We start from the raw sequence: 19,978 nt of genomic DNA, 5'->3' as shown, positions 1-19,978 counted from the left end.
CACAATCCTGTCTCGGAGCTCTACGGACAATTCCTTTGACCTCATGGCTTGGTTTTTGCTCTGACATGCACTGTCAACTGTGGGACCTTATATAGACAGGTGGGTTTCTGACCCATATCATGTTCAGTCAATTGAATTTACCACAGGTAAAACATCTCATGGATGATCAATGGAAACAGGATGCACCTAAGCTCAATTTCGAGTGTCATTGCGAAGGGTTTGAATACTTACGTAAGGATTTTCTGTTGTTTTTAATAAATGTGCCAAACTTTATGGGGTGTTGTGTGTAAAAAACATTTGATCAATTTTAGAATAAGGATGTAATGTAGCAAAAGGTGAAGGGGTCTGAATACTTTCTGAATGCACTGTACAGGGAGTACCAGATCGATGTGCAAGGGTATGATGTATTTGAGGTAGATATGGATGTGAAGGCATGGTAAAGTGACTAGGCGTCTGGATGGATAATTAATAAGAGTTAAATAAAGAACTGAATAGCAGCACCACTTGTCTGTTTGAGAGTGCCACTACAAAATGAATTTGACCAAAGCTTTGGCACCACTATAAGGCTAGTTTATCCAACTCATCACTGAGGATACTGGCGGTGTAGAGTCAGAGCAGTGCTCTCTGTCCCCATGTGTGTTCCCTAGGGAATATCGAGGTGGCTCTATAGAGGTGGCTGAATGGTCCATGGAGCCCTGTGGTATTAGTATTGTATTTAGATGACGGAGGCTTTGCACCCAGCCACAAGCACGGAGTGACACACACAAGCTCCTACCACGGAGTGAGATGTCACCCATACAGAATGCTGCTGCATATGACAATCAGTCAGGGCTTGACATTAACTTTTAGTAGTATTGATTTTATTGTCCGAAAGCTCAATGGTGTGCAGGCTTTTTGTCCAATCCTGTTCAAACACACCAGTCGGCTTTTATTTGTATTTATAAATAAATTACAATGGGGTGTGTTCGAGAAGGGCTGGAGGAAAAGCCTGCACACCCAGTAGCTCTCCTGGACTCTCCAGGATGAGTGTTGGCCACCCTGCACCATTACAATTACAACCAAATACTTTCCTTCTAAAATGTCATTCAATGAACTAGGGATCATATGGCTAAGGTGGGCGAGGTAGCTAACTAAGATGTTTTATCTATTTGTAAGGTTAAAATATTCTGTGTTCAGGGGTGATCTTGACAGAATAGGGGTTACTTGTCAAAGAGTACATATTGTCTTAATTTTTAACTGTCAGAATATCATGGCCACTATTTAATAGAGGAGAATCCTATCCAATTTTGAGCGCTTGAGACTGTTTTACAACCGGAGTATGCAGCATTGGTTTCATCAACTGAGTACCCATATCAACTGCGTGTCGGCCAATTGCGGTTATAGACAAGTGCTGGTGGAAAGTTATTTTAGGACATCGGTCATGACAATGACATTCATTCATGCTAATGGCTAAATAGACTGAACAAAAATATAGAAACATGCACAAATGTCTAAGATTTTACTTAGTTACATTTAAGGAAATTAATCAATTTAAATAAATTAATTATGGCGTATCTGGATTTGACGTGACTGGGAATACAGATATGCAAAAAAGGTAGGGGCGTGGATCAGAACCATTGAGTATTTGGTGTGACCACCATTTGCCTCATGCAGCGTGACATCTCCTTCACATAGAGTTCATCAGGCTGTTGACTGTGGAATGTTGTCCCATTCCCCTTCAATGGTTGTGTGAAGTTGCTGGATATTGATGGGAACTGGAACACGCTGTCGATCCAGAGCATCCCAAACATGCTCAATAGGTGATATGGCTGAGTATGCAGGCCAAGGAAGTATTTGGACATATGGCCGTGCATTATCATGCTGAAAATTGCCATAGATAAAAATGCAATTGTGTTCGTTGTTTGTAGCTTATGCCTGCCCATTCCATAAGCCCACCGCCACCATGGGGCATTCTGTTCACAACGTTGACATCAGCAAACTGCTCGCCCACACAACGCCATGCACGTGCTCTGCGTTTGTGAGGACTATTGGACTTAGTGCCAAATTCTCTAAAAATGACATTGGTAGAGAAATTAACATTACATTTATTGGCAACAGATCTGGTAGACATTCCTGCTGTCAGCATGCTAATTGCACAGTCCCTCAAATCTTGAGACCTCTGTGGCATTGTTCTGTGACACAACTGCACATTTTAGTGGCCTTTTGTCAGTAAGTCATCATTTTAGTCGAAGTATGATTTATTTGGACTTGAACAGGGAAATCCTTTGTATTATTCCGCATCTATGCCGAGTGTTTACTGATAATAAATGGCTATACGTATCTTGTGAGGGCTGGCTTTAGTTAATTTGGAACCACCTATAAAACATTTACATGTCTGGGCTCATTACTTCCCATTGACAGTGAAGCGGTGAGTAAGAAAATAGCTAATATCATTCTGATGAACAACTGACGTTCACTTGTCTACAGTAAGCAGCCTGGCAACGCACACCTTAGCCGAACGACTTATCAGGTGCTCACTTCATGGTTAACGTCAACTAGCTAACATTACCTGAATAGCTAGCTGGTGACATCAAAAGTAGATGAAGATGTGGATAGGTGAAACGTCAGCACCGCTGGGATACATAGTAGTTATGCACGGCAGCGCTACTATAACGTTAGCAGCAAGAGTAGGCCTATGGGTCACTAACAAGTTTGGCTGGCTGGCTGGCTAGCTATAGTATAGGTAACACTGCAGTGAAGTAAATACATATAAAGCAGTCAAGTTCATATATATATATATATATATATATATATATATATATATATATATATATATATATATACATATATACATATATACAGTGGGGAGAACAAGTATTTGATACACTGCTGATTTTGCAGGTTTTCCTACTTACAAAGCATGTAGAGGTCTGTAATTTTATCACAGGTACACGTCAACTGTGAGAGGAAATATAAAACAAAAATCCAGAAATTCACATTGTATGATTTTTTTAAGTAATTCATTTGAATTTTATTGCATGACATAAGTATTTGATCACCTACCAACCAGTAAGAATTCCGGATCTCACAGACCTGTTAGTTCTTCTTTAAGAAGCCCTCCTGTTCTCCACTTATTACCTGTATTAACTGCACCTGTTTGAACTCGTTACCTGTATAAAACCCACCTGTCCACACACTCAATCAAACAGACTCCAACCTCTCCACAATGGCCAAGACCAGAGAGCTGTGTAAGGACATCAGGGATAAAATTGTAGACCTGCACAAGGCTGGGATGGGCTACAGGACAATAGGCAAGCAGCTTGGTGAGAAGGCAATAACTGTTGGTGCAATTATTAGAAAATGGAAGAAGTTCAAGATGACGGTCAATCACCCTCGGTCTGGGGCTCCATGCAAGATCTCACCTCGTGGGGCATCAATGATCATGAGGAAGGTGAGGGATCAGCCCATAACTACACGGCAGGACCTGGTCAATGACCTGAAGAGAGCTGGGACCACAGTCTCAAAGAAAACCATTAGTAACACACTACGCTGTCATGGATAAAAATCCTGCAGCGCACGCAATGTCCCCCTGCTCAAGCCAGCGCATGTCCAGGCCCGTCTGAAGTTTGCCAGTGACCATCTGGATGATCCAGAGGAGGAATGGGAGAAGGTCATGTGGTCTGATGAGACAAAAATAGAGCTTTTTGGTCTAAACTCCACTCGCCGTGTTAGGAGGAAGAAGAAGGATGAGTACAACCCCAAGAACACCATCACAACCGTGAAGCATGGAGGTGGAAACATAATTCTTTGGGGATGCTTTTCTGCAAAGGGAACAGGACGACTGCACCGTATTGAGGGGAGGATGGATGGGGCCATGTATCGCGAGATCTTGGCCAACAACCTCCTTCCCTCAGTAAGAGCATTGAAGATGGGTCGTGGCTGGGTCTTCTTCCAGTATGACAACGACCCGAAACACACAACCAGGGCAACCTAAGGAGTGGCTCCGTAAGAAGCATCTCAAGGTCCTGGAGTGGCATAGCCAGTCTCCAGACCTGAACCCAATAGAAGATCTTTGGAGGAAGCTGAAAGTCTGTATTGCCCAGCGACAGCCCCGAAACCTGAAGAATCTGTAGAAGGTCTGTATGGAGGAGTGAGCCACAATCCCCGCTGCAGTGTGTGCAAACCTGGTCAAGTACTACAGGAAACGTATGATCTCTGTAATTGCAAACAAAGGTTTCTGTACCAAATATTAAGTTCTGCTTTTCTGATGTATCAAATACTTATGTCATGCAATAAAATACAAATTAATTACTTAAAAATCATGCAAAGTGATTTTCTGGAAAACCTGCAAAATCGGCAGTGTATCAAATACTTGTTCTCCCCACTGTGTATATATAATAGTAGAATTACATGATATGTGTACATTTGTAAGATGTGTATATACATTTGAGTAATTTAGCCATTGTGACTTACAGGAGCAAGTAGGGGCTAAGCTCCTTGCTCAAGGGCAAGTCAACAGATTTTTCACCTACTGTAGTCAGCTTGGAGATTCCAACCAGTGACCTTTTGGTTAATAGCGTAAGGCAAAGCATTTGGTTTTAAGTATGATTCTTTATTTGACCAAGTGACAGCCTTAGTCTAACCGGCTCATCAAAACAATATTCAAGATGTTGGGCTATTTTGTTAGTAGCTAGCTATATTGTTAGAAAGTTATTGGTACACATTCTAACCAGTGTCCATCGTTGATAAAGACAATAGTTGCTTTCCTTGGCTCCAACTAGTGGAGATACTTGTAAACATTACAGCTAGGTCATTCCAGCTATTGTTAGTTGGTGAGCCAGGTAGCTAACAAGTTAATTACATTTCGAGTACAGTAGCTTGCTACTAACTACATAACCTTTTCTACTCAGATAATTAGGTTATCAGAAAAACAGCTGAATGGTAGCATAGTTATAGGTACTCTTGGAACCAATTATCCACAGTTGCTAATAGTTACTGGTAGCTGTGCTCCGTAGCGATTAGCTACCCTGGCTGTTTGGTTTGTTTACAAATCACGGATTGTGACCTGTGCCAGAAACGGTATGGGCTGTGCAAACCGATGAAGGTGGAGATGTGCACGCCTGATTAATCAATATTTATAAGGAGCCATACGTCAGTGTTCAGAGGGTGGAACTAAATGCGCATTGCTGCACTAGGACAGGAATAGTAGAAATAGTGGTGGCCACCTACTCTGGAGTGCGTCTTTTAAACCTTTTAATGAGCTTTACTGCAAGAGGATGTTGGCTATCGCTAATGAGTTCCATCTTGTTACTTCAGTATACAAAACATTAGGAACACCTTCCTAATATTGAGTTGCAAGCCATTTTGCCCTCAGAACAGCCTCAATTCGTCGGGGCGTGGACTCTACAAGGTGTCAAGTGGTTCCCATGTTGACTCCAATACTTCCCACAGTTGTCTGGTTGGCTGGTAGTGGAACTCTATTCCGACTAGCTCATTCCATCTCATCCCACAGATGATTAATTGGATTGAGATCTGGTGACTGGGCAGGCCGCTGCAGGAAACCTAATTCACTTATGTTCGTGGAACCATTCCTGGACAATCCTAGCCTTGTGGCATGGGGGATTATCCTGATAAAATAAATCAATTTGCAGATGGATACACTCCAGCAATGAAGGGATGCATGTGATTGGCAATGATGTTCAGATATCCCGTGGCATACAAACGTTGCTCCACTTTTATAAGGGGCTCAATGTGGGCCATGAAAACACACCCCACACCACCACCACTTGCCTACAATGTTGACACGCGGTATAATGGATGCATGTGCTCATGTGTTTTTCTTCATATCCTAGTCTTCCCATCAGTATGCAACGGCAGGAACTGGGATTCATCAGACCAGGGGATGTTTTTTCGAATTCTCCAATGTCCGCCGTTTTCATTCCTTAGCCCACTGCAATCGCAGTTTCTTGTTTTTTGCTGAAAGAAGTGGAACTTTGTAAGGTCGTCAACTGACATACCACATTCGTGTCAAGGTACGACGAGTTGTGCCTTTTATTGGTCTTTGGGCACCAATGTTGTAATGGACTGTCAGTTGATTAACTGTAGCCTGTTTGTTGCTCTGCACAATTCGTGTCAGCCACCTTTGTCCTCATCAATTAACTGTTTTTGACCATTGGCCTGCCGTTGGCTGGATGTCCTTTGGGTGGTGGACCATTTTTGATACACACAGGAAACTGTGGAGCGCAAAAACCCAGCAGCATAGCAGTTCTTGACACACACGAACCAGTGCGCCTGGCACTTACTACAGGTTCAAAGGCATTTCAATATGTTGTCTTGCCCATTCACCCTCTTGATTGGCACACATACACAATCTGTCTTAATTGTCTCAAGGCTAAAAGTCCTTCTTTAACCTATCTCCTCCACTTCATCTACACTGAACAAAAATATGAATTCAATACAGTTGATCAGGCTGTTGATTGGCCTGTGGAATGTTGTCCCAAACTCCAGTGGCTGTGCAAAGTTGCTGGATATTGGCAGGAACTGGAACACTATGTTGAACACATCGATCCAGGGCATCCCACACATGCTCAATGGGTGACATGTCTGGTGAGTATGCAGGCCATGGAAGAACTGGGACATCTTCAGTTTCCAGTTATGTACAGATCCTTGCGACATGGGGCTGTGCATTATCATGCTGAAACATGAGGTGATGGCTGCGGATGAATGGCACAACAGTGGGCCTCAGGTTCTCGTCATGGTATCTCTGTAACTCTGTGCATTCAAATTACATGTTGATTAAAACTTCTTGCGACTCTCAAACCCAGATCCGGGAGCGTAATCATCGCCTCGAACTAATTAGCATAACGCAGCGGACATAAATATCCCTACAAAAACTTCCTATTCATGAAAATCACAAATGAAATATATTGAGACACAGCTTAGCCTTTTGTTAATCACACTGTCATCTCAGAATTTCTAAATATGCTTTACAGCCAACGCTAGACAAGCATTTGTGTAAGTTTATCATAGCCTAGCATAGCATTATGCCCTGCTAGCAGCAGGTAACATTTTCACGAAAATAAGAAAAGCAATCAAATTAAATAATTTACCTTTGAAAAACTTCGGATGTTTTCACTCAGGAGACTCCCAGTTAGATAGCAAATGTTCCTTTTTTCCCAAAATATTATATTTGTAGGCGAAATAGCTCCCGTTTGTTCTTCACGTTTGGCTGAGAAATCGACCGGAAAATGCGGTCACTACAACGCCAAGCTTTTTTCCAAATTAGCTCCATAATATCGACAGAAACATGACAAACGTTGTTTATAATCAATCCTCAAGGTGTTTTTCAGATATCTATTTGATAATGTATCCGTCGGGACAATTGGTTTCTCATTAGAAGCGATTGGAAAAATGGCTACTTCTGTACTTTACGCCAGATTTTCTGCGGGAGCCATCATGTGACCACTTACTCAATGTGGTCCCTTACGGCTATTCTTCAACATGAATGCGTAAAAAGACGTCACAATGCTGTAGACACCTTGGGGAATACGTAGAAAGCGGAAGCTCATTCGTAGCCCATTCACAGCCATATAAGGAGTCATTGGCATGCAGCGCTTTCAAAAAATGGGGCACTTCCTGATTGGATTTTTATCTGGGTTTTGCCTGTAACATCAATTCTGTTGCACTCACAGACAATATCTTTGCAGTTTTGGAAACGTCAGTGTCTTCTTTCCAAAGCTGTAAATTATATGCATAGTCGAGCATCTTGTCGTGACAAAATGTCCCGTTTTAAAACGGGAACGTTTTTTATCCAAAAATGAAAATACTGCCCCCTAGTCACAAAAGGTTAAAAGGCCATTGTGTTCATTGTTGGTTAAGACGCTGAACTGCAGTCAGGTTAAGACCATGGTGTGGACGACGAGCATGCAGATGAGCTTTCCTGAGACGGTTTCTGACAGTTGTTGCAGAAATGGTTCGCTTGTGCAATAATGGTAACATCAATCATGAATAATTAATTAGCAGAATACAACTAGAGGGAGCGATGCTCCCACAACCCTGCCCTCTCCGTCAGTCCCTTTAGTCCTGCTCTGAGACGTCTTTCTGTCCATCTCTTCAGGAATGAGTCCAAAAGCACCAAGGCCTCCTGGCCACAAGGTGACGCTGTGCTGCTGTGGATGGCTGCTGTACTGCACACTACTAACCCTTTCTTCATAACGGAAAAGTCTTTGGGCAAGGACACCCCCAGCTCAGCTAAAACCATTGACAACTGCATGTTGTTTTCAAGGGATTGTTTAATAAATGTTAACTATTTGGCTGTGATTTCATCACCTCTTGAAACGCATAGATCATAACTACAAATAGCAAATCAAATCAAATTTACATCAGCTTCGTACATCAGCTGATATCTCAAAGTGCTGTACAGAAAGAAACCCAGCCTAAAACCCCAAACAGCAAGCAATGCAGGTGTAGAAGCACGGTGGCTAGGAAAAACTCCCTAGAAAGGCCAAAACCTAGGAAGAATCCTAGAGGAACCAGGCTATGTGGGGTGGCCAGTCCTCTTCTGGCTGTGCCGGGTGGAGATTATAACAGAACATGGCCAAGATGTTCAAATGTTCATAAATGATCAGCATGGTCAAATAATAATAAGGCAGAACAGTTTAAACTGGAGCAGCAGCACGGCCAGGTGGACTGGGGACAGCAAGGAGTCATCATGTCAGGTAGTCCTGAGGCATGGTCTTAGGGCTCAGGTCCTCCGAGAGAGAGAATTAGAGAGAACACACTTAAATTCACACAGGACACCGAATAGGACAGGAGAAGTACTCCAGATATAACAAACTGACCCTAGCCCCCCGACACAAACTACTGCAGCATAAATACTGGAGGCTGAGACAGGAGGGGTCAGGAGACACTGTGGCCCCATCCGATGACACCCCCGGGGCATTCAAAAAATGTAGAACCAGGAACAGATATAGCCCTTGGTGAGGAAGGCACTTTTTAAAGAATAACCAGGCATCTTCTACTGATGGGTTGAGGTCAATATCCTTCCAGGATATCCGGGCCAGGTCGATTAGAAAGGCCTGCTCGCTGAAGTGTTTTAGGGGGAGTTTGACAGTGATGAGGGGTGGTCGTTTGGCCACAGACCCATTACTGATATAGGCAGTGATTGCTGAGCTCTTGGTTGAAGACATCAGAGGTGTATTTGGAGGGCAAGTTGGTTAAGATGATATCTATGAGCGTGCAATGTTTACAGATTTGGGGTTGTACCTGGTATGTTCATTGATAATTTGTGTGAGATTGAGGGCATCAAGCTTAGATTTTAGGATGGCAGGTGTATTCAGCATGTCCCAGTTTAGGTCACCTAGCAGCACGAGCACTGAAGATGGATGCGGGGCAATCAATTCACATATGGTGTCCAGGGCACAGCTGGGGGCAGAGGGTGGTCTATAGCAAGCGTAAACGGTGAGAGACTTGTTTTTGGAAAGGTGGATTTTTAGAAGTAGAAGCTCATTGTTTTGGCAAAGACCTGGATAGTATGACAGAACTCTTCAGGCTCTCTCTGCAGTAGATTGCAACTCCGCCCCCTTTGCAGTTCTATCTTGTTGGAAAATGTTGTAGTTGGGATGGAAATTTCAGGGTTTTTGGTGGTCTTCCTAAGCCAGGATTCAGACACGGCTAGGACATCCGGGTTGGCAGAGTGTTTTATTCACTGCCTTAGCACAATCTTGGAGGAGACTTCTAATGTTAACATGCATGAAACCATTGCTTTTATGGTTACAGAAGTCAACAAATGAGAGTGCCTGGGGAATAGCTGTAGTACTGGGGGCCTGAGTTAACCTCTACATCACCAGAGAAAGAGTTGGATAAGGGTACGGCTGAAGGTTATAAGAACTGGTTGTCTAGTGCATTCAGAGATGAAAAGGAACAGGTTTCTGGGCGTCATATAATAGATTCAAGGCATAATGTACAGACGAAGGTATGGTAGGATGTGAATACAGTGGAGGTAAACCTAGGCATAGAGTGATGAGAGAGAGATTGTCTCTAGAAACATAATTTAAACCAGGTGATGTCACCGCATGTGTGGGAGGTGGAACTGAAGGGTTAGCTAAGGCATATTGAGCAGGGCTAGATTCTCTACAGTGAAATAAGACAATAATCACTAACCAGAACAGCAATGGACAAGGCATATTGACGGGCCGGGGCTAGCAAGCTAGCAGAAGGGCCTTAGAGGGACATCGCGATGGATGAAGTTTGTTGTAGCCTCCTCGTGCGGTTCCGTCGGCAGACCAGCCGTGATGGATTAGTAGGGTTCCGTGTAGTAAAGGTGCCCAGTCCAATTGGCAAAATAGGTATAGTGGCCCAAGAAATTGTCCGACTGTTCTTTGAGAGTTGAAGATGATAAAACCAAATAGTGACCACATTTATTTAACAATCCCTTGAAAACGTCACAGTTGTCAATATTTTTAGCGGAGCTGGTGGTCTCCCAGCAGTCAAATTTACTGCTCTGCACCGTATTGTGACTTTTGATTGATAACAAACTATTGGCTACCAGCCGTGCACGCAGTGTATTAGGGAACTGTCCGTTATTTGTGTGGTGCTAAAACGTATTTATCTCCCCCCACATGAGAATACATTGCCAAGTGTTTGTGTGCTTTCCCTGGCTAGCCTAGCTCATGCAGAAATGCCTAACCCAGGAAATAAAAAGAGAGGTTTTGAAATAGGCCAACACCATCGTGGAATCAGGTGCTGCGTAATTGAAATCCCTGGTTTGGTTTGGAAGGATTTTGGAGTCATTGTGGACAAGGACAACAACCCCTTAGATGGATACACAGCCAGCAAAAAGTGCGTGCAGGTATTTATTTACGATTTGGCTAATTCAGTTTATCAGTTAGTAATTACTTTAATTAATACTTTTGGTAATTTAGACCAGTGGTATTCAAAGTGGGAATATACAAACGTTATTGAGAAATCATTTGAAAAATACAATTTTACTGAGTAAATGTAAGTATTGGTTCTCTTCATTTTGATGAGACAAATGTAATGAATGTAATGTTATTTGATTGTTAAAATCTAAATTTACCAAATTACTATTATTTTTAAAGATGTTGAGTCGTTTGGCTTGGGGTCGCCAGAAATTGGGTCCTCAGGAATTCTGCCCCCCAAAAATGTGGTCCCTACTGAAAATTTTTGCATACCACTGATATACCATATGCAGGCCAAAATGTTTGAGTTGCCTATAGGCTATTGCGGTCTATATTCGATTCTGGTAATTATTTAAGTGTCAATTTGATTATTATGGTGGCAGGTAGGCTAGTGGCTAAGAGCGTTGGGCCAGTAACCGAAAGATTGCTGGTTCGAATCCCCTAGCCGGCAAGTTGGTAAATCTGCCGTTCTGCGGTTGAGCAAGGCAGTTAAATCCAAGCAACAATTTCTCCCCCGGGTGCCAATGACGTCGATTTAAGGCAGCCCCCGCACATCTTTGATTCAGACGGGTTGGGCTAAATGCATTAGACACATTTTGGTTGAATGCATTCAGTTATGCAACTGGCTAGGTTTTCCGTTTCCCATATCTAAACAATATTGAATATAATGGGTTTGTTATGTCGGCTATAGATTTTTATTAGGTAAGGCTAATTAGCAGGCACTTTTTTTCAGAGCGATTTGAGTTGTCATTTCATTGTAAACATTTTAAGACATTGTTCTCAATTCATGGCATGGTTTTCCTTTTATCCAAATGTTGAATAGACACACAGACCAATTAATTCACTCAGGGAGGGGAATTGTAGCCTACTACTCAGGGAGGGGAATAGTAGCCTACTACTCAGGGAGGGGAATAGTAGCCTACTACTCAGGGAGGGGAATAGTAGCCTACTGCTCAGGGAGGGGAATAGTAGCCTACTACTCAGGGAGGGGAATAGTAGCCTACTGCTCGGGGAGGGGAATAGTAGCCTACTGCTCAGGGAGGGGAATAGTAGCCTACTGCTCAGGGAGGGGAATTGTAGCCTACTCCTCAGGGAGGGGAATAGTAGCCTACTACTCAGGGAGGGGAATAGTAGCCTACTACTCAGGGAGGGGAATAGTAGCCTACTGCTCAGGGAGGGGAATAGTAGCCTACTACTCAGGGAGGGAATAGTAGCCTACTGCTCAGGGAGGGGAATAGTAGCCTACTGCTCAGGGAGGGGATTAGTAGCCTACTGCTCAGGGAGGGGAATAGTAGCCTACTACTCAGGGAGGTGAATAGTAGCCTACTGCTCAGGGAGGGGAATAGTAGCCTACTGCTCTGGGAGGGGAATAGTAGCCTACTGCTCTGGGAGGGGAATAGTAGCCTACTGCTCAGGGAGGGGAATTGTAGCCTACTGCTCGGGGAGGGGAATAGTAGCCTACTGCTCGGGGATGGGATTAGTAGCCTACTGCTCAGGGAGGGGAATAGTAGCCTTCCTCCCAGGGAGGGGAATAGTAGCCTACTGCTCAGGGAGGGGAATAGTAGCCTACTGCTCAGGGATGGGATTAGTAGCCTACTGCTCAGGGAGGGGAATAGTAGCCTACTGCTCAGGGAGGGGATTAGTAGCCTACTGCTCAGGGAGGGGATTAGTAGCCTACTGCTCAGGGAGGGGAATAGTAGCCTACTGCTCAGGGAGGGGATTAGTAGCCTACTGCTCAGGGAGGGGAATAGTAGCCTACTGCTCAGGGAGGGGATTAGTAGCCTACTGCTCAGGGAGGGGATTAGTAGCCTACTGCTCAGGGAGGGGATTAGTAGCCTACTGCTCAGGGAGGGGATTAGTAGCCTACTGCTCAGGGAGGGGAATAGTAGCCTACTGCTCAGGGAGGGGATTAGTAGCCTACTGCTCAGGGAGGGGAATAGTAGCCTACTGCTCAGGGAGGGGAATAGTAGCCTACTGCTCAGGGAGGGGATTAGTAGCCTACTGCTCAGGGAGGGGAATAGTAGCCTACTGCTCAGGGAGGGGAATAGTAGCCTACTACTCAGGGAGGGGAATAGTAGCCTACTGCTCGGGGAGGGGAATAGTAGCCTACTGCTCGGGGAGGGGAATAGTAGCCTACTACTCAGGGAGGGGAATAGTAGCCTACTACTCAGGGAGGGGAATAGTAGCCTACGACTCAGGGAGGGGAATAGTAGCCTACTGCTCAGGGAGGGGAATTGTAGCCTACTGCTCAGGGAGGGGAATAGTAGCCTACTACTCAGGGAGGGGAATAGTAGCCTACTCCTCAGGGAGGGGAATAGTAGCCTACTACTCAGGGAGGGGAATAGTAGCCTACTGCTCAGGGAGGGGATTAGTAGCCTACTGCTCAGGGAGGGGAATAGTAGCCTACTGCTCAGGGAGGGGATTAGTAGCCTACTGCTCAGGGAGGGGATTAGTAGCCTACTGCTCAGGGAGGGGAATAGTAGCCTACTGCTCAGGGAGGGGATTAGTAGCCTACTGCTCAGGGAGGGGATTAGTAGCCTACGGCTCAGGGAGGGGATTAGTATCCTACTGCTCAGGGAGGGGAATAGTAGCCTACTGCTCAGGGAGGGGATTAGTAGCCTACTGCTCAGGGAGGGGAATAGTAGCCTACTGCTCAGGGAGGGGATTAGTAGCCTACTGCTCAGGGAGGGGAATAGTAGCCTACTGCTCAGGGAGGGGATTAGTAGCCTACTGCTCAGGGAGGGGAATAGTAGCCTACTGCTCAGGGAGGGGAATAGTAGCCTACTGCTCAGGGAGGGGAATAGTAGCCTACTGCTCAGGGAGGGGAATAGTAGCCTACTGCTCAGGGAGGGGAATAGTAGCCTACTGCTCAGGGAGGGGAATAGTAGCCTACTGCTCAGGGAGGGGAATAGTAGCCTACTGCTCAGGGAGGGGAATAGTAGCCTACTGCTCAGGGAGGGGAATAGTAGCCTACTGCTCAGGGAGGGGATTAGTAGCCTACTCCTCAGGGAGGGGATTAGTAGCCTACCGCTCAGGGAGGGGAATAGTAGCCTACCGCTCAGGGAGGGGAATAGTAGCCTACCGCTCAGGGAGGGGAATAGTAGCCTTCCTCCCAGGGAGGGGAATAGTAGCCTTCCTCCCAGGGAGGGGAATAGTAGCCTTCCTCCCAGGGAGGGGAATAGTAGCCTTCCTCCCAGGGAGGGGAATAGTAGCCTTCCTCCCAGGGAGGGGAATAGTAGCTAATCTGGAGTCATAAACAATTAAATACATTGTAATTTGGCGGGTCATGTATCGGCTTTCAGAAGCAATTCTATGAGAGTGGGTCGGGTTGTGGAGAAAAATCTGTCCTGATATCGGATATTAGTAGGGGTTCAGAATTGATGTGGTCGGCGTGGGGGGTGTTTGGCTCCAAAACACGGACCCCGTGCTAGACTCTAGGTAGAACATACTGATGGGCTCCGTGACTCACTGTAAATACATACACTTAGCTACATGGTAAACACCACTCATCACTGATATTTTGTCTGTAGGTGTGACACTATATGGTCAGTTTTGTTTATTTTGTATTTTAGATTTTTAAGAAATTTGTATTACTTTTATTCATTATTGTGGTCATGTGGTTTGACAAGAATAATGCCCCTCTTCCCACAGGTGTTATTACTACCACTGAGGGTTTAGAGCTTGAGGTAGTCACCTCATACAAGTACTTGGGCGTAATGGCTAGATGGTGCACTGTCCTTCTCGCAGCACATATCAAAGCTGCAGGCTAAAGTTAAATCTAGACTTGGTTTCCTCTATCGTAATTGCTCCTCTTTCACACCAGCTTCCAAACTAACCCTGATTCAGATGACCATGCTACCCATGCTAGATTATGGAGACATAATTTATAGATTTATTTGATTTATTTCACCTTTATTTAACCAGGTAGGCTAGTTGAGAACAAGTTCTCATTTACAACTGTGACCTGGCCAAGATAAAGCGTAGCAGTGTGAACAGACAACAACAGAGTTACACATGGGTAAACAATAAACAAGTCAATAACACAGTAGGAAAAAAAAGTCTATATACAATGTGTGTAAAAGGCATGAGGAGGTAGGCGAATAATTACAATTTAGCATATTAACACTGGAGTGATAAATGGTCAGATGGTCGTGTGCAAAAGAGCAGAAAAGTAAATAAATAAAAACAGTATGGGGATGAGGTAGGTAAATTGGGTGGGCTATTTACCGTTGGACTATGTACAGCTTGCAGCGATCAGTTAGCTGCTCAGATAGCAGATGCTTAAAGTTGGTAAGGGAGATAAAAGTCTCCAACTTCAACGATTTTTGCAATTCGTTCCAGTCACAGGCAGCAGAGAACTGTAAGGAAAGGCGGCCAAATGAGGTGTTGGCTTTAGGGATGATCAGTGAGATACACCTGCTGGAGCGCATGCTACGGGTGGGTGTTGCCATTGTGACCAGTGAACTGAGATAAGGCGGAGCTTTACCTAGCATGGACTTGTAGATGACCTGGAGCCAGTGGGTCTGGCGACGAATATGTAGCAAGGGCCAGCCGACTACAGCATACAGGTTGCAGTGGTGGGTGGTATAAGGTGCTTTGGTAACAAAACGGATGGCACTGTGATAAACTGCATCCAGTTTGCTGAGTAGAGTATTGGAAGCTATTTTGTAGATGACATCGCCGAAGTCGAGGATCGGTAGGATAGTCAGTTTTACTAGGGTAGATCAGCAGGTAAGGGTGCTCTTGTGTGGTTAGATGTTCTTTACCATTTGGCCATCATATTTGCCACCAATGCTCTTTATAGGACACATCACTGCACTCTGTACTCCTCTGTAAACTGGTCATCTCTGTATACCTGTCGCAAGACTCACTGGTTGATGCTTATTTATAAAACGCTCTTAGGTCTCACTCCCCCCTATCTGAGATATCTACTGCAGCCCTCATTCTCCACATACAACACCCGTTCTGCCAGTCACATTCTGTTAAAGGTCTCCAAAACGCACACATCCCTGGGTCGCTCCTCTTTTCAGTTCGCTGCAGCAAGCGACTGGAACGGGCTGCAACAAACACTCAAACTGGACAGTTTTATCTCAATCTCTTCATTCAAAGACTCAATCATGAACACTCTTACTGACATTTGTGGCTGCTTTGTATGATGTATTGTTGTCTCTACCTTCTTTACCTTTGTGCTGTTGACTTTGTCCAATAATGTTTGTACCATGTTTTTGTGCTGCTACCAGGTGGCATGTTGTGTTGCTACCATTCTGTGTAGTCATGTGTTGCTGCCTTGTTATGTTGTTGTCTTAGGTCTCTTTATGTAGTGTTGTGTCTTTCTTGTTGTGATGTGTGTTTTGTCCTTCATTTATTTAAATCCCAGGCCCCGTCCCCGCAGGAGGCTTTTTGCCTTTTGGTAGGCTGTCATTGTAACTGACTTGCCTAGTTAAATTTAATTTAATTTTTTATATTGGATTTATGCATTAATATGCACTGAAGTGTATTGGTGTCACTATCTAGATGGAGTCAGCAGATCTGTTGGTTGGTGGCCTTTACATTGGGCGATATTGCATTAGTGAAAACCAAGACTGTTCTCAGGGCAGTTGCCGGTTTTGACTGGCAGAAGTGACGTTTCGTAGCATGTTAAGATAATTAACGTGGCAGGTTATGATAATTAGGTTAAAGTTAGGTAAAATTCTAAATTTGTCCACGATGCGACTCGAACATACAGTATCTCGCTATAACCAGGCCTGCCCTAAGAACAGTTTTGGTTTCCACTAATGCGATGCTGTTTAAACTGGTGATGGTGACCTCACTTCCTCAATCGAAGGAAGTTTTCCTGAAAAACCAGCCTACTTCCCGTTGTCTCAAAGTGTATCCTGTTTTACAGGTGTGTAATGTATAACTAACTATACACAATATACGTCGACATAGTACGATAACATGTTTCGCTAACTATTTAATAGGTTGTGTGATGCTTAAGGTGCATTTTTTAGTTTGTCGAAGCTAGAAAATGCTAGCCAAGTATCCCCATTGACAATGGAATTGTCAGTAATGGAGCCACGCTAGGTGGATGGTGTGTAATCGTTAGTTCAAACAGTTGCAAAACGGGAAACGAGAGTTTATATTGGAAAACGCAGGTAGCTAGATCCATTTTCGTTTAAGAAACGTTTTACAACAGATTCGGCGTTATGAATACGCCATGACATGATGCAAATCTAAACAAAATGGCGTCGCGGACTTTTCTAAATTGTAAATATACAGTACATTTTTTAACTCCGGGTTACTTTATTTTGTTCATCCAAGCCTCAGGTTATATACTTATGTTGCACAATTGAATCATTCTAGTTTAGATGTTTTAGTAATTTATATATTTTCCGTAATTTAATGGTTCTAAAGTTAGCTAGCTAGCCTCATGCTGGGCGCTAGTTTAGCCCTAGCCTATAATATATGCGTCGATGTAGCTACGTACTTGTATTGGTTTAACTGGTAGTTTAAGCACTGCTAACGGGAGTCATTGTTGTCAATTGTGTAGCATTGGGTAACGTTTATGTTTACACTGCTACAGTGGTGAGCCTGTTTGTGTCGGACAAACAAGCATACGATTTGATGGTTTTACATTCTAGATAGCATACCCTTTGCGCTATTTGTAAGTGATTAGTATTTATTTTGGCACATACATATAGCTATTTCTAATTCATGTACTGTTAGAGACAACCATAGTATATTCATTTTTTTCTGTAGCTGTTTGTATATTGTAAATGAGAACTGATTTTAATATTTTTCAACAAAGCAATTGTAATGAACCAGATAGTTGACCCTTGACACTTTTGGAAAACACGTTTATTAAATTCGATTTAAGAGGACTTTACCTGAAACCAGCCAAGTTGTACTTGTCTCTGCATTACAGGTACATGTATTTGTTTTCCTGGTCTCATTCATGGAACCTGGAACATTAGCCCACTCTGTACAGTCTGCCATTTGTTGAGCTAGCTAAAAGGATAATTGTTATTAGTTAATGTAATAATAATCAAAACTCTTTCTCCCTTCCGCTTTCTGCTCTACCCCCCCCTCTCTCTAGGTCCTACGTGGGCACCTCCAGTAGTAACAGTGACCCAATCCAGTCTCCTGCCCCACTCCTATTCCCTCCGCCCCCCCTCCTTCAGCCACAGTGTCACTGTCCAGTCGCCCATCATAGGTGTGACCCCCTCCATCCAATCCCCCATGCCCCCCCACCCCCACCCACTCATGACAGCCCACTTCCAGCTACCTCCACACTCCACCTCACACCAACCCCCCCCCATGGTTCTCAATATGCCCCCCCAACCACCCTACCCCTTGGCCCAGCCCCCTGTCGCCTCCTTGCCCCTTTCCTCCACCTCAGGGGGTCCGGGTGGGACACACCCCAACCAACACAACCAAAATGTGATGGGGAACGGTCATCTGATGCCTCACCCCCTCATACAGCCCCCCGTCCTGCCTCTGACCAATGGGCAGTTGGTGCCGCCGCTTCCGTCTACTTTAGTAGCCTATCAGGATGATCCTAGAGGGCCCAACGGGCTGCAGATGCTGAGGACTGTGGGAATGGGGAAGTACGAGTTCACAGACCCAGGACATCCTAAAGGTAAGACAGATCCACTCTGACTGGGCAATCATGCAGTCACACACACACACACACACACACACCAAAGGTAAGATGGGCCCTCTCCACATGGGTAAGCACAGAACCCTTGCTTCTGTATTTTGGTTTATGCACTTTATTTTCCACTTAATTAGTTCAGGTTTTATCAGCGTAGAACCCATCTTTTTTTCTTGGCAGAGTGTTTGTACAGGGAACAGCTTCTCTGGTTAGAGAGTGGTTTGTACGGGGAACAGCTTCTCTGGGTAGAGAGTGGTTTGTACGGGGAACAGCTTCTCTGGTTAGAGAGTGGTTTGTACGGGGAACAGCTTCTCTGGTTAGAGTGGTTTGTACGGGGAACAGCTTCTCTGGTTAGAGAGTGGTTTGTACTGGGAACAGCTTCTCTGGGTAGAGAGTGGTTTGTACGGGGAACCGCTTCTCTGGGTAGAGAGTGGTTTGTACGGGGAACCGCTTCTCTGGGTAGAGAGTGGTTTGTACGGGGAACCGCTTCGCTGGGTAGTTTGTTGCCAGAATGTCTGTAAACAACACTACAAACACAGTTAACACTACCTATTTGGAAACGGTGCCAGATCTCTACAAAGCTGCACCAAGGTCACGGCATGTACACACACACAAACTATTATGTTGCTTCAATTGTCCAGCTACACCTACATTAACTTTTTAAGCTTCTTTTAAGCCAGGAAAACTTTTATCTTTGAAAACGGCGAGGGGCGCAGCATGGCGAGTGGCGCGGTCTCTGCTGCGTCTCAAAGCTGTAAATGTATGTTAACCTTGGAGGTTGTGATGCAGGGCCAGAGACAGATGTACTAAATTCTCTGACCAATTTTCACATTTAATGAAGCTTTTTATTTTCCACTACTCATTAGATTTTGTTTCTCTCTCGTTTTTGCTCTATATCAATAAAACGTGAGCAAATGAGTTTCCAGATTGATGTAGAAAGCAGTTGTGCCGGTTGGTTCGGACGCTACCTGAGACACATTTTAAATGAGACACCAGCTGGAATGGAAACAAACATTTGTCCAGCAGCAGAGCTAGTTAATTTCTGTTGCATCTCCTGTCTCCTTAGACACTGTCTGGTTTTTGTAATTGGATAAAGGGATGTTTGAGCTGCCATTAAGGTTTACTCACCACTTTTCTGCGATATCCACCATTTTGATCTCAATAAATAATTAACGTGAATCGTGACGAGCCGTAAAACGCAGAGTGTATCACCCATTGAGTGATGTGTGCTTCATCGAATATCACGTGTCACTGCTATGAACAGCCAGGCGCATCCCCTAACCAGCCGTTAGCCAAATCAGCTACTTCTCTCTCTCTGTTCTTTCTGTGCATTCTCCATAAGTTTAAAAATGTTATTTAGCCGTGATGGCGAGCTAGGGTGTGGGGGGGTGGTGGTGTGTGAGGGAAATAGGATGTGTGGGGGAAATGGGATGTGTGGGACAGGGAG

At 44.4% G+C, this 19,978-nt stretch overlaps 1 protein-coding gene across 3 annotated transcripts in view; it reads left to right on the top strand.

The window, feature by feature from the left end:
* Window positions 1–19,978, top strand: part of LOC110522439 (kelch-like protein 29) — a 383,495-nt gene that overhangs the window by 251,304 nt on the left and 112,213 nt on the right. For 2 of the 3 annotated variants that reach the window (XM_036976046.1, XM_036976047.1), the window contains one exon: window positions 17,974–18,516. In XM_036976046.1, the coding sequence (XP_036831941.1) occupies window positions 17,974–18,516 (543 nt within the window). Of the gene's footprint in view, window positions 1–17,104; window positions 17,145–17,973; window positions 18,517–19,978 lie in introns of those variants that run through there. The other variant, XM_036976048.1, reaches the window with a different exon arrangement.

The sequence above is a fragment of the Oncorhynchus mykiss genome, chromosome 4 (assembly GCF_013265735.2).
Source record: "Oncorhynchus mykiss isolate Arlee chromosome 4, USDA_OmykA_1.1, whole genome shotgun sequence".
Classification (NCBI taxonomy): domain Eukaryota; kingdom Metazoa; phylum Chordata; class Actinopteri; order Salmoniformes; family Salmonidae; genus Oncorhynchus; species Oncorhynchus mykiss.
The sequence above is the reverse complement of the archived record's forward strand: the minus strand, read 5'-3'. Positions and strand labels throughout refer to the sequence as shown.